The sequence below is a fragment of the Lepisosteus platostomus genome, chromosome 6, assembly GCF_059453375.1.
Source record: "Lepisosteus platostomus isolate fLepPlt1 chromosome 6, fLepPlt1.hap1, whole genome shotgun sequence".
Taxonomy (NCBI): Eukaryota; Metazoa; Chordata; class Actinopteri; order Semionotiformes; family Lepisosteidae; genus Lepisosteus; species Lepisosteus platostomus.
Genome location: NC_142616.1, coordinates 14612829 through 14627295, shown reverse-complemented (window position 1 = coordinate 14627295; position 14467 = coordinate 14612829). Strand labels below are relative to the sequence as shown.

The 14467-nt window shown below is 42.9% G+C and overlaps 2 protein-coding genes across 4 annotated transcripts in view; both read right to left on the bottom strand.

Annotated features, from left to right (window-relative positions):
• The window catches only part of LOC148660511 (E3 ubiquitin-protein ligase TRIM69-like), an 88704-nt gene that overhangs the window by 62538 nt on the left and 11699 nt on the right, over positions 1-14467 (bottom strand). The gene's annotated exons all lie outside the window — the stretch shown is intronic.
• Positions 1051-11977, bottom strand: LOC148660512 (E3 ubiquitin-protein ligase TRIM69-like). 2 transcript variants are annotated; one of them, XM_088637947.1, is made up of 8 exons: positions 11488-11977; positions 10598-10648; positions 7831-7851; positions 7059-7079; positions 6774-6794; positions 6147-6164; positions 2158-2184; positions 1051-2027 (listed from the first exon to the last, which is right to left on the bottom strand). In XM_088637947.1, exons 1-8 carry the CDS (start codon positions 11753-11755, stop codon positions 1486-1488), a joined length of 969 nt encoding a protein of 322 aa, XP_088494073.1. In that variant the 5' UTR covers positions 11756-11977; the 3' UTR covers positions 1051-1485. The 2 variants fall into 2 exon arrangements, with proteins under 2 accessions (XP_088494073.1, XP_088494074.1); XM_088637948.1 differs by lacking the exons at positions 6147-6164; positions 6774-6794.

Here is a 14467-nt window from a genome sequence, read left to right as displayed (position 1 = left end):
TATGCCTCCAATACTTTGTCTTTTCATGACTTTGATCAGCAGTTATTCCTCCACTGGAAGGGGTAAGGCTTTGAGACTTGATTACATTAAGATATGCACCTGAAAACTCAAAAGCACTGCTGTTACTCTGCACACACTGCATTGTCGTTTTTCGAATGAGCTATAAAAATGAGGATCCCCACACACTGCCATCCCAATGGGCTTCCAGGGCTCAGACACCAGTGAACAGTTCTCACAATTAATGTACCTCTGACATTAATCACTGCTGGGGTGATCTGGGGTGAACTGTGGCTGTTTGGGCTCAGAGACCAGTGAACAGGCACGGGCTTCTCCAGGCTTTATGACGACAATGGGGAAGAAGCTCTTTCACATTTTGCTGATTCTGTGCACCTGCCCTCAGTCCTGCCCCTCCTTATTTAAGCTGGGTGCTCTTGCTACTCCCGGCTCTGCATTGGAAGACGGACGCCCGGCGGCCTGCCTACCATCAAGTCCGCGGCTTGAGGGCACAGGCCTCCTATCGGCGTCCCGACCCAGCTGAGTCCGGGGCTCAGAGCGCCTGGCCCCGTTATCCCATTTTTATTCTCCCTCTTCCTGCACCGGATCCCGTTCCGGTTTTTATCCTTGTCTAGTTTTTGTTTCGGATGGATCTGCCGGCTATGGACTTTTGGACTGCTCCCTGGTTTCCCCTTCTGGATAGTTTTGGACTTGCTCGCCTGTGCCACGCCCCCCAAGCACCAGTTCACCATTGTCACGACCCCCTGTCAGTCAACCAATCCTGACCCTGTCGTGTTTACCTGTTGTCCTTCTCCAGTCTCTTCCGGATTTTACCGTCTGCATAGGGTCCAAAATATGCACTACACGGGAGTCTGAACTGGCTCCCGTTACAAATTTGGCCTTTTGAGTAAAGCAAAAGAACAAAATGTGGTAACAATGCTAAACAAATTATTTCTTTGAAAACGAAACCCATTTCTTTGAGAGGCATGTTTCTTTAATCTCACAAGATAAAAAATAATAAATAAACAGCTACAGAATAAAGGGTTAAGTCCAATGTTACGTCAAGAAAGGAGTTTATTCCCTTTTTCAACATAAATCTTAATGTTTGTTTTCAGTGTAGTTCCAGTATCTTTGTGCCTTTCTGTTCACATTGTTGCTAGATACACGGAAGAGCAGGCAGGTTAAAATACATAAAATGAACAACAATTTAAAAAAAATGATTTTTTTCTAAAAGGTTTTAGAATTTTTACAACCTTCACTTTTTACTAGTAATTTTTAAATCATATTGTCCGACTGACAGCCCTTACAGATTAAATAATTGAATTTTAATAATTGGAGTGAAGCTCGAGTAACAAAACTGAAGGCATTTTATTTGTTGTTTGATCAACAAACCCAACACAAAATAATAGTACACCCAATCTGTGGCAAATTAGTGAACCCAAAATACACAGCAGTTATTATACATGCTGCCCCCTCCACAGATGTTGTGTGTCACTCAGAGGGACTGACAGGAGTGATGATCAGAGGGGCTGAGTTTTTACCCCCATCATTGGTACAGGGGCTGAAGAACGGGTAGAGCTTCTCCCTGAAGTTGCAAGTGAACGTATAAATATGAGACTCCTCCTCCACATTGTAAAAGGAGACCTGCCCCCCCTCATAATCCACATACACCCCCACCTTCCGGGGCTTCATGGTCAGGGGGAGGTCGAAAGAAGGGGTTGTTATTGCTTCATACTTTCCTTTCCTCAGCCACACAGTCCAGAAACCTTTCTCAGGGGACAGTGTGATCTGCCCCTTCCTTTTAATCGACTCTCTGACAACTCCTAAAGTCCAGGCTGACTTATTTTTCACTTTCACCTCCCAGTAGTGTCGACCTGAGGTGATCCCATCCTTTCCCAGGACATCGACACAGGAAGTAAATCTCTCTGGATTGTCGGGGAGATCCTGTCGTATGTCACCATGTCTAACTTGTTTCCCATTCCTCGACACAATGAGTCTGGGATGAGCTGTTCTGGGGTCCAGAGTCACGTCCACTATAGACAAGAAAGGAGACCAATGAGAAGAGCTGATGATGAACAGTGTTAAGCAATCCCAGCTCACTGAACCTGTACTTTGTATATTTTAATGAGATTGATGAATGCTTGAGAAAACAAATAGTCTCACCTGCATTAGTGCGTGCGCTCTCAAATTCTGTAAAGAGAAAGAAACGATAGTTCCAGAAAAAAAAACATCAAAATTTCTGTCTGTGTCCAGCTGGAGATAAAAACAGGTTGTCTTCACTGCTGTCTGTTACGCCACGCCCCCGGAGGACTAGTCATTCCACCTCGCATTCCAGCACGGTTCCCAATTAGCCCATTTACCCCAGCCTATTTAATGCTGCTTCACACTCTCCCCTGTGCTCAGTATTAGGGTTTTTCCTGGTTAGATCTACTTTGTCTTTCGCTATTACTTACTACAGTACTTGGTTTTTGGTTTCCTGACCCTGGTTTATTCTTCAACCACATCTCCTGGTTTTGGTTTTGGTACTTTGATTATTGTTCTGGTTTCAACTCTTGTCTTCCTCCAGGCTTATGGCTCCGCTTCTGGGTTTGTACTTGTTCCCCTTCAGCTTTTGGACCTCAGATTGTTATATCGACTACGCCTCTAGAGATCGTCCTGGTATTTCTGCACAGGGTCCTCACTAATATTTCCGGTGAACAGGTGTGTCTTCGTTACTGTCTGTGTTGAGATCGGATGTGTGAACAGGTGAGTCTTTACTGCTGTCTGTGTTGAGATCAGGTGTTCAGCAGGGTGACCTTGTGTGTCAGGGGGGTGTGTCCAGCAGGAGAAAGTGCTGTGTGATGCTGCTCCTCCCACAGTGGAGTTTGAACTGCTCTCTGTCCCTGAGCCTCAGCTCTGCCTCACTGCTTCACAGTCAGAAGCTCTGGGACAGAGAAAATGCTCAGACTCCTGTGAGGAGGGCTATGACCTCAGTATACAAGCAGGATCCTGACTTCAAGGTCTTGCTTCAGAGAGCCCCTTCTCATAAAACAACAAGCCAGAGGAGCAGGTGCCTCCATAGAAAGAGCAGACCTGACTATGCAGGAACTGCTATGGAGAGCAAACTCCCACATAAAGACAAATCAAGACATGAAACAGGAAATGTGACATCAATGGATACACAGAATGGGTACTGTATAAAGGTGCCATCCTTTTGAAGGTAAATTCCAGACTGTTTCTTGAAAAGAGTAGAGGTGTTACCGCACTGTCCTGACTAAATTTCTCCCAGGTCCTTACCAGTCATGGCCTCCAACTAACCCCCATCTGTGAACTGAATTCATCACTCTGTTCTCCTCCCTACTGAATGGTGATGTGTGATGATTATAATGGCGCATCATCCACACAGGAGCAAATAGATGGTGGTGGAGGGGAGTCCCCATTCCTGTAAAAAGCTTTGAGTGAAGTGTCCAGAAAAGTGCTAGGTAAATGTATTTTTAATGCAAAAGTGCTGCCAAGCAGCAAAGGAGAAACAACACAGAGAGGGCACGATAACCATAATAACCATATGAACGTGAACACATGAACAGGAGTACTTTATCAAAATATTACAGAGCACTAAGTAGCAGAATCTAAGAAACCTGCACAGCAGAGATGAAAATCTCTGGGATATAAGGTAACCACTTTAAATACATATTTTAAAATGCAGAAATTGTCTAATATGGTGAGATTCAGTAAATGTGTTAGGTACTAATCCATGGTGGCAGCCATGGGATGGCTAGCCGAAGGACAGTGTGTCCCTGGAGAAAACAGGCAGGCCTTCGTTCACAAGCAAAGGCACTGCCACAGCTCAAAGCAGAGGAGCCTTGGGGCACCGTGACATCATCAGAGGAAGTGGATGAGGAAGGATGTTGTGAGGAGCTGGGGGCGTGGCCCAGAGTCACCTCTCTACGACCAACAGCTGTTGGACCTGCACCAATGACAGAACCTCAAGGGGAGATGGTGGCCCTTCTCCAAGACTTTCTGTCTTGGCAACAGAAGAGAGAGGAGGGGCATTTGGAAGAATTACGTGGACTTTAATCCCCCCTTCAGGAGATCTTAGTTGTGCCCAGGGTAGCACTAGCTACGCAGGCTTGGGGAGCAACACCAGGAAGCGTGGAGACAGCAGGTAGTCCAGCACCATGACAACGCACCACATCAGATCAGGATCGGGGTCCACCGCGTTCAACACCCTTGTCTGCTACACGTGCTTCAGCAGAAAGCATGTTCCGGAAAGAACCTAAGATGGCCCCCCTACCAGCAAGGTAAGGAGATCAAAAACTATCTCCAGCGATTTGAGCACATGGTCAGAACCTGGAATTGGCCGGAGAAGGAGTGGGCCTGTTGGCTAGTGCCTCTGCTCACAGGCAAGGCCTTGGAGAATTAATGCCGTGGATGAGGACCGATCCAACACGTACAGTGACCCAAAGGAAGCATTACTTACTAAATTTTACATATCGCCAGAAACATACCGACAGCGTTTCAGGATGACCACAATTCCACCAGGAGAAATGCCTATGGAAACCAACAAGGCCTGAACGGTCTATACAGAAGATGGATTCACCCAGAGCAGTGTTACAAAGAGGAGATTGCCAAGGTCATCATTGGGGAGCAGTTGCTATGTGTGACACCAGGACCTGGGTGAAAGAACATACTGTAAGCCAGCCAATGGGTTGACAGAAGCCAAGCTGGCTCTTCAATACATCAACGCCCAACAAGGAGAACATCAACGACACTTATCTTCTATGCCCAGAGGTACCAGGGACAGCACTACTGAGACAAGAAGGATGCAGGGGGAGGCCAAGATGAAGACCATAGTCAGGACATAAAGTCTTTACCTGCGCTGTGTGTAAGCCGAAACTATCTGGTTTCTGTTATGTCCCAAGGGAGGGAGACAGTCCTGGGTGGAAAAAGATGGTGAGAGTGCTGGTAATTTAGCAAATTGCCCTGTTATAATTAATGGTCAGGAAGTAACAGCTCTACTGGATACAGGCAGTTCAATGACTCTGGTTAAACAGTCCCTTGTCCCTGATAGTAAAATTGATTTTGGAAACCAATCATTTAAGGTGTACATAGGGAAAAACAGAAACACCCTATGACAGAACTAACTGTGGGGGTGGATGCACAGATGTACAGTACTTGTTAAATGCAGGAGTTGTTCCAGAGCTGCCAGCAGACATAATCTGCCTATAATAACAGACTTGTTAAAAAATGAACAGTTCTGAGAATCAAACTAGGATACAAACATCATGTGCGGTCTTTACAAAAGCCCAAGCAAGAGCTGGTTTGCAGCCACTCCCGGTCAATGATGATAGTCCGTGTGAGGGAGGAACTAAAGGGCCAAGAAAAACACGCCGCCAGCGGCGCATTGCAAAATAATTGGGTACTCCAACGTCTAAGATTGATGGATCTGGTCTTGCTGTCCAGGGATGAGAAGTCCTGATAACATTGCTTCTTTACAGCTTGATGACTTGTCTCTGCAACCGTTGTTTAAAAATGTGTGGAGAGTAGGAATCCTAAAACAGAATATCATTGTGGGGTTGTTTATTCCATTGATAATAGTTGGAGAGACAGGCGCAAACGGGGAGACGGGGAACAAACGTTTGGTTGTTCCTCAAACATGTAGACCAATAGTGTTTCACCTCACACACACAATGCCCTGGGCAGACCTTGCTGATGGTGTGTAATTGAGGAGGAAAAGGATGACTTGGCCGCAGGACAGAGGAAGCAGCAGACAGAGGTGAACCCAAAACACCTGACTGTGGGCCAGGCAGCTGAGTTCGCTGATAGGACCTAAGGGTGGTGGGACTCCTGGCTTATAGCTCTCAGAGGAAGTGTTTGTGAGTTTTTGTGTATTTTTGTTCTATTGAGTTCTTATTTTGCACTATATATACTGTAATTGTATTGTTGGTTTATGGGGAGCAGTGTCCAAATAAACCACCACTTTGGCACTTAAGTGCTATTGTGGCTGAGCCATCATTCTATTTAGAAAGAATTCACTTGGGCACTCCTCCAGCCCTCCCTGTGACACAACAGAAGAATGAAATATGTATTAAATACACAGTTGAGTAGACACACTTAGTAGAACACCCAACTGAGCCATTGGAGTTTTGTTACAGAGGACATTATTTCCTTACCTCCAGGTCTGCATCTTTCTATAAAAAGAAAGAACAAAATGTATTAAGCAGCCTGTAAACACTGATCATCTATGCTCAGACCTGAGATGAGATGCCAACAGCACAGGCACACACTACTACTGTCACTACTGCCACCACTGCACTACTACTGTCAGTACTACTGTCACTACTGCTGTCAAGACTCTACTTACTGTCAAAAGTGCAGCCACTTCTGCTGTCACTACTACAGTTCCTACTGATGTCGAGACTGCTGTCACTACCACTACTGCACTTCTACTGTCACCACCATTGTCACTAATAGTGTCAGTATGCTGTCACTGATAATGTCACTACTGTCAGTACTACTGCACTACTATTATCACACCTATTACTGCTACTGTCACTGTAAAAATGTATATAAATTAAAATTATAGTTGTTATTATTATTATTAAGTGAGTAGGCTTACAATTTATACAACATGACAGTTTTTAAATGTGTCTGTGTGTGTGGAGACGGGCGGGGCGGCGGGTAATCGCAAAATATTAGTAACCCCAAAAAAGGGTCGAACTCTCAAAAAGGTTAAGAACCCCTGGTCTACTCTTTCAGGAATCTTGTAAATGAAGTTCTGCAACACTTTGGCTACTCACCCAGCTCCACAGCAAGCCGGCCTGCAGGCAAAATAGAGGAAAGCATGTATTGGTCGGGTTTTAATATTCATTTAAACTGAGATTCTTGCTTAATGTACATGCAGTTTGAATGCTAGACTGCTTGGGTTATGTTATTGTCACAGCTTTCAGTGTAGTAGAAGCAGACATGCACATATGAGTCCAAAAGACGCTACTTTAGCATCTGTCTGTCTAAACATCAGTACTTTCATCGGTAGGACAATTGCAGTGTTAAAACACAAAGACACACAAAGACAGAGTACTTACGCAGTTGTTTTAAAAGCTTATCTGTGGGTAAAACACAAAAGTCAGACAGGTTTAACTTCTACTTTAGCAATACAGACCTATTCACTGCTTTCTCTTCAGGGGAACCAAATCAATAGTTCAACTGAATTTAGTTTATGCATATTTCATAACTGTTCAAGACAATGAAATGTACATCACATTAAAATTCTTACTGGAAATGTGCAACCATTATATGAAATATTGTAGCGCCCACGCCTGGTGTCTTGGCGGATGCACACCCGGCTAACGGCTGGGAAACGTAGCTGGGGGATGGACTGGGGGTCTGCAGGATGACCACTAATTAACCCTGACTATGTAAATAAAGACTAAGAAGCATTGTGTACATAGTTGACTGTTGGTTACCCCTGTTTCATCCCATGAGGCTTATTAACCCTAAATCTACATGTTCCCATTACTGTGCTTGTGTGTGTTTAGCTCTTCTTGAGTTTGGTGTTAAAGTCTCTGTTGCCTGGTTACTGGCTGACTGAGGTCTCTAAGTAAAGAGTGTGTGTGTGCGCGCGCTACTGAAGAATGTTGCCATGGTTATTCCTTTATTAACTCCACGTCTGCTACAATATTGTGTTAGGAGCACTGAAATATAAAGCGCAGGCATTTCTAGTACTTTTTGTGGAGTAAATACAATCATCTGAAGAAAAAATTGTGAACATCTGAAAGTTATGCTTCAACCATGATGAAGAATTTCAATGTTGCAATTCTTCCTTCTCTTATGTTACCAAAAATGTTTAAAACTTACCCTTCTCTTTAGAACTCTCATCTGTCAATACAAATAAAAAAAACAGGTCAGAAAAAGATAAAGAAAAATAAAAACCATGATAAAATTCATCAGTGCTGAAAACAGTAATTGCACTGATGATCTGTTGTGTGATCCTCCTGGTTTCGTTAGTGCAGACAGCAGACCTGTTGTACTGTATATACAGCATCCTTGCAAAGATTTATTGTAGATCAAGACCTGCAGTATTTTTTTAATTATATTTTTCATGCTGATGATGGAAGTTTGAGATCACTACTGCGGTCACTACTATCATCATTAGTGCCACTACTGTCACTACTACTACAGCTACTACTGTACAGCTCATTTCACCCCAAACACACTAAAAACTCTCTCCCTTTTTCACAGTTCCTTAGGTTATGACAACTATGCAGTGACGACATCGACTTCGAGAACCAAGCCCTCGAAATGTACTCCTTTTTCATCAACAGAGGATACCCCAGCAGTGTGATTGACAGGGCCCTTGCCCGAGCCAAAAACACCCCCAGGACCATCAACCCGATCAGGAACTCCCGACGTAACAACTGCATTCCTTTGGTGCTTCCCTACCACCCTAACACACTTCCTATCCCCAGGACTATTATCCACAACTTTTCCATCCAACAGGATGATCCCTCCATTGGGGCCCTCTTTTCTGATCGCCCCATCATCTCATATCGCCAACCACCTAATCTGCATAATCTCCCTTGACTGGCCTCAACAACCATCTACACCAGGATGTTTCCCATGCAACAGAGCTTGCTGTATCACCTGCAAGTACACATCCAACACCACACTCGTTCAAGGCCCCTCAGGACAATTCCGGATCGCCCAGATGGCATCTTGCACCTCCAGCAACCTTATTTACTGTATCTCTTGCAGTAAATGCCCAGCCATCTACATCAGAGAAACAGGAAGGAGACTCAGAGACTGCTTCAGAGAACACGTCAGGGCTGTGAAGATTAAAGATCTCTCCAAGCCCATTGTTTCTCATTTCACCTCTGACGGCCACGACCACTCTAATCTCTCCGTCTGTGTTCTCAAAGACAGTTTTCCGAACTCATACATCAGAAAGACTACCAAAACCAAAATTATTCTGCAGCTAGGATCACACATTCTCCCTTCTCTTAACGACAGACTACTGTTCTTTTAAATCTTCTCCATTCATTGGAAGTTTCATTTCACACCTCTCTGCACCCATTCTGACTTCACACCTTTTGATTGGCCTCTCTTTCTGTCCCCTGCTCCCACCTCTCGCTCCTCCTCCCTCCCAACCTTTGTTCTCCTGCTACATTACCTTTGCCTACTGCCTTGTCTCTCTCACACCTGAAGAAGGCTCCACTGGCGAAACGTTGTGTTCTCTTTCTTCTTTTTTTCAGCATGGAATAAACCTATTACTTGTTCCTTTGCAGCCTATGCATGCTGACGCAGCTACCCGCCTGAACTACTTCTATCACTACTGTCACTATTTTAGTGCAGTCACTACCGCTGATACTAATACCAATTCTGCTGTCACTACTATTACTACTACTGTCGTTCCCTCTAATACTACTGTCACTACTTCACTGCAGTCACTACTACTGTCACTACCACTACCACTGACACTACTTCTGTCACTACTATCACTACAGCTCTCACTACTACACTACTGTTGTCACTAGTGCAGTCAATTCTCTAGCAAAATATCAGAGGAGAAAAGAAAATCCCAAAACAAGTGTCAATGAGGCAACAGTCTCATAAGCGTGTGAATGAAAGTAACAAAATCCACTGTTCACTGCAAAATTACAGAGTCTGCCCCCGAAATGTAAACCTCTCGTGAGCATCAGGAACAGGAAGTATAGTTTTTCAAACTAAAAACCATACAAGCAAAATGGACTAAGTGGCCTCACGCTTCTTTGCACACTTTCTTATCTTCTCATGTATCTGGCATGAAGGTGTGAATGTATTTTACTTTCATTATCCCTTACAAGCTCATCCCATGAAGAGCTGATTCCTTCTCATTATCTTGGTCCTGCAGGTTCTACCAGTTGATTGGTAATGAGTCGTTCTTATTTAAGAGGAAATGAAATGCAGCAACGTTTGTGACCATTGAGGTTTTAGAGATGAACCCACTTATTGTTATTTTAACCTGCCTTGAGATAGCTCTTTCTCTTCCCTGAAACAAAGGGCTTTGTTAAGATCAAATCAGAAACAGAACAGGTATGAAGGCCCAGATTTATGTCAAAGTCATAGAGAAGATTTCCCAGGAGCCAGTTAACCTGTCAGCATGTCTTTGGATTATCAGAGGAAATAAGAGCAGCTGCAGAAACAACACGGGGAGAACATGTCAACTCCACACAGACAGCACTCCCAATCCGGAAGTGAACCCAGGGCCTCAGCGCTGCAAGTCAGCAATGCCAACAACGCTCTGACCATAACTGTGTACAGTACCCAACAATTCATGTCCACTACAGGAAGCAGATTCAAACCAAAAACACTCAAGTTACTTAGCTAAGGCTCCAGAAAAATGTCATCAGAAGGCAAAGGAAAACAGAGGACACAGATTTAATAGGTATTGTGTTACTGGTACAGGTTTTTTCAAAGTAGTCTAAAGCTGAGAGTCTCAGGAATGAAGGATCAGATCAGAACATTGTTTTGTTCTCTCTGTTCTCTGTTCTTCATTATCCAAAACATTGTGAGAGGATGGCAGGTTCTGACAAGATGGCAGCTCTTCTGACATATTGAAAATGTTAAATAAATGTTAAATACTCACCTTCCTCATCCTCATCTTCATCATCATCCTCGTCCTCATCAGAAGAGTCATCTGTCAATGACAATGAAGGAAAATGTCAGTACGGGTGAAACAGTGATGACTGCAGTAACAGTACGGAGCTCCACACTCTCACAACCAGACTCCAGCACACAGCTGCCACCCAGCAGATTTCATGATCTTTCTGACCTACTGCAGTGCAGTCAGTATCATTGCACAGATTTATTTATAAAATATTAATGAACACTTTTCATTTGTTTTTCTTTCATGCATAGATCACGGTACAATACAGTGCACATATACAGTATATCACGATATGTAGATAATGTGCATACAGAACTCCAGAACTAGAATAAAGTCACAATGAGTGACTCAAGTTTCTGTTCTGAGTAGGGGCCTGATCTCAACTTGTTTTCTGAACTTGCCAGTGGCTGTCAGAATGGCAACCTGTGTGTCTGGATGAGCCAGGAAGCTGCTGAAGCACAATGACTTCGTGCAGGAGGGAGGAGAGTCACACAGGCTCATGAAGTGCATACATGGGAAGGTGTCAGTGGGTGAGATCAGGGTTTGACCCTCTCCTGACCTTTCATTTACAACTGTGTAGAGACACTTGTTTTATGAAGCATTTTGCTTGTTTTTAAAAACAGAATACATAGCTTAAGTAAACATAAGGTCCCCTTATTTGTTATGACATCCTCCATTTCTATCAGTATACTCTAATAATGAACAGCTACTGTATATTTAACCTCTTTTACTGTGATGAGACATTCAATATAGATCTGAAAAGGAAACCTCTCTTTAAGAAAGAGAAGAACAACAACACAAGCTTTTAACTATTCTGTGAAGTAAAACACCAAAAAATTGATTTTAAAAGAATCACCTTTAGAACTTACCACATTCTATCTTGCTTTCCAGATCTGAAGCGACTTTGTTTTCGTGAATGCCACGCAGAATTGCAATTGTCTTTTTAACAGCGCCGTGTTCCTGATAGACAGCAATCAGACGTGTTGCCAGCTCTATAGCATCATAGTTGATGACTTCTGCTCTAGGGAACTTGCCTCCTCCTCCCATGTCAATGAGCTTGTCCTTAAATCTCTTCAACCTGTCTGAATCCAGACTCTCCAGGCTGTGGATGATGTGGTCCTTGATGGTTGAGCTCATTTTCTATAAAGCTCTTCTCACAGTTTCTCTGTGAATATTTATAGCACAATTACACCAAATGCACTGTAAAAAAAGTTAAAGTTTAACCCAGTTGCTTTGTTGAATACCAATAAAAATGAAAACTGAGGTGATTTCTAGCAAACTATACGGTACAGTTACAGTACAATATATAAGTAGTTACAGAATGTATGTCGTCTCTCTGTCAGAGTTCTTCTCTGTGGTTTTGACTTGCTGAAGTCACTCTTCAAACCTGCTGTTTCACAAGTGTGTCTTGGGGTGGGATATTGGGTAGCTGCTATGTCAGACCTTTTTTTCTGTCCTGGTGAGCTAAATAAAACTTTTACTTGCCTAAATAAACCTCATACCTTCCTAAATTCAGTTATTATTTTTCTTATTGTTCAATTTAAAGATCATGATAATCAGGATTTTTTTCCACTTGCATTAAACAAGTATTACATCATTTCCTACAATGAGAACCAAGAGTATTTTTTTCCAGTGAAAATATTTACAGTACAGTAAGAACGAAACAAGCGTTAACTGTTACAAAGTCCACAGCTCGTCTTGCCCCTTGGAATTCATTAGATAAGCAGTTATTCCTCCAATACCTTGTCTTTTCATGACTTTGATCAGCAGTTATTCCTCCACTGGAAGGGGTAAGGCTTTGAGACTTGATTACATTAAGATATGCACTTGAAAACTCAAAAGCACTGCTGTTACTCTGCACACACTGCATTGCCGTTTTTCGAATGAGCTATAAAAATCCCAATGGGCTTCCAGGGCTCAGACACCAGTGAACAGTTCTCACAATTAATGTACCTCTGACATTAATCACTGCTGGGGTGATCTGGGGTGAACTGTGACTGTCTGGGCTCAGAGACCAGTGAACAGTTCTCCCAATTAATGTACCTCTGACATTAATCACTGCTGGGGTGATCTGGGGTGAACTGTGGCTGTTTGGGCTCAGAGACCAGTGAACAGGTACGGGCTTCTCCAGGCTTATGACGACAATGGGGAAGAATCCCACAAGACTGCTCCCACAAGGAGCAGAGCAGGAGTCCCACATGGACAGTGAGTGTGTATGAACTTATCAGTGACCACAGATACACACCGCTGACCTGTGACCTTACAGGAAACATTTGTTGATCAACCCATCTGATGACAAATCTTAACCTGTGGAGTCTATTGGCCTGCAGTTATATTGCTTGGAATATACCTTAATCCAGTGGAGACCTGTTTGGGGGTTTTGTGTGAATTTACTGACAGAATATTTAGTTGTAACAGTAAACAGTGTGAGTTTACTTTGGCTATTAGGAATCAATCAGCAGAACAACAGGGACTCTTCAGGAGGATTCACAACACACAGAATGCATCTATTTAAGTATAAAACAATTTGTACATAAAAGCATTTGAGGTAAATACACAAGAGTCGGATTTGATTCAGATGGCACATGAGAATTATTGAGCTATAATGAGTATAAAGGAATGTTTCATAAAACAAGGATAATACACATAGTACAAGATCAATTACACTAGCTCCTTATAAACACATCAATATTCAGGTTCTAATAAGTAAATAGTGTTACTTAAATGAATTAAATTGGTATCAACATGTGTTAATGTAACAATAGAATTCTCGAGGACAGTAATAGTCGATATTATATTATACTCAACCACAAACGTGGATTCGTAACTCCAGCGGAGACCGATAGGGGAAAAGCTGACTGTGTCTGTCACAGTGCTGTCCAATCTGTGCTCTGCTGCATTGATGCTTAAATAATTCTGTCTTTAAGTACTGGCTTAGTCTCAAACTTGGAGCTTCAGAAAAACGTTTAAGTACCAAAGTTTAGACAACAAGTGTGGCTGGCACATGGTTCTGTTGTCAGTCAGCCAAATTGGTTCAGCGGGAAAGTTAGAGGTGATGCACAACTTTTTAACTGGGGAAAATACAGTTGGTGATTGGTCAAGAAGCTACCAGGTGGAGTGTGTCCCCATTCCCGTCAGGTCTCTGGCTGGTTGATAATCTTCTTGGATGATTGTCCATGTCCTGTGACTTTTATGATTATGTCCAGCCCAGGTATCTAGGCTATCTGCTGGACATTCAGGAGCTTGCAGTGGACATCCATCTTAGGGCTTATGGACAACTGGATCTGGACTGTCCTAGGAAAGTCTTCCCACATACAAAGACCTTTAGATCATCCTGCGACTGAGATCACAGAACGGTTCCTCTTTAGCTACATTCCTGTAACAAGCAACAGGCTATAGGTAAAGGCACACAAACCTTACTAGAAATCTTTAATAACACTTAATCTAAGTGAAATAATTGGACTTCTCCCTATACCTGCAATGTATAAATATTTTCCTCTGCATTTTAAAATAGTTTTTTTTTTATAGGTGCTATATTGTAATAATTTTATTAGAAGTCTCTGCTTTTGCTGTCAAGGCAATTTTGAAGACTTGATCTGGAAAATGGAAGTGGAAGAACTGTTGACAGACCTTGGTTTTTCACTGCAGTTCAGAGATAATTACAAAGGCAGAGGGACGTGCTTTAGGTCACACAAGAAGCACGGAGGTGAGGTGTCAGTTTGTAAAACCGTTCGTGTTTCTGTTTCACTTGTCATATATTAAGTCCGCTTTCATCTTTGTTATAGCCTTTTCTTAACCACAAGCTTCTTAAATTGTGATAAGTTTCCTGTCTCAAATCTAGAGCAGTTC

Bases quoted from the DNA above. Each gene is read 5' to 3' on its own strand.
- LOC148660512 (XM_088637947.1), bottom strand. From the start codon at position 11,755: ATGAGCTCAACCATCAAGGACCACATCATCCACAGCCTGGAGAGTCTG. The intron at 7,080-7,830 runs GTAAGTTTTAAA...TTTTACCCACAG, and splicing joins TGAGAGTTCTAAAGAGAAGG to ATAAGCTTTTAAAACAACTG. The intron at 2,028-2,157 runs GTGAGACTATTT...TCTTGTCTATAG, and splicing joins GAGCGCACGCACTAATGCAG to TGGACGTGACTCTGGACCCC.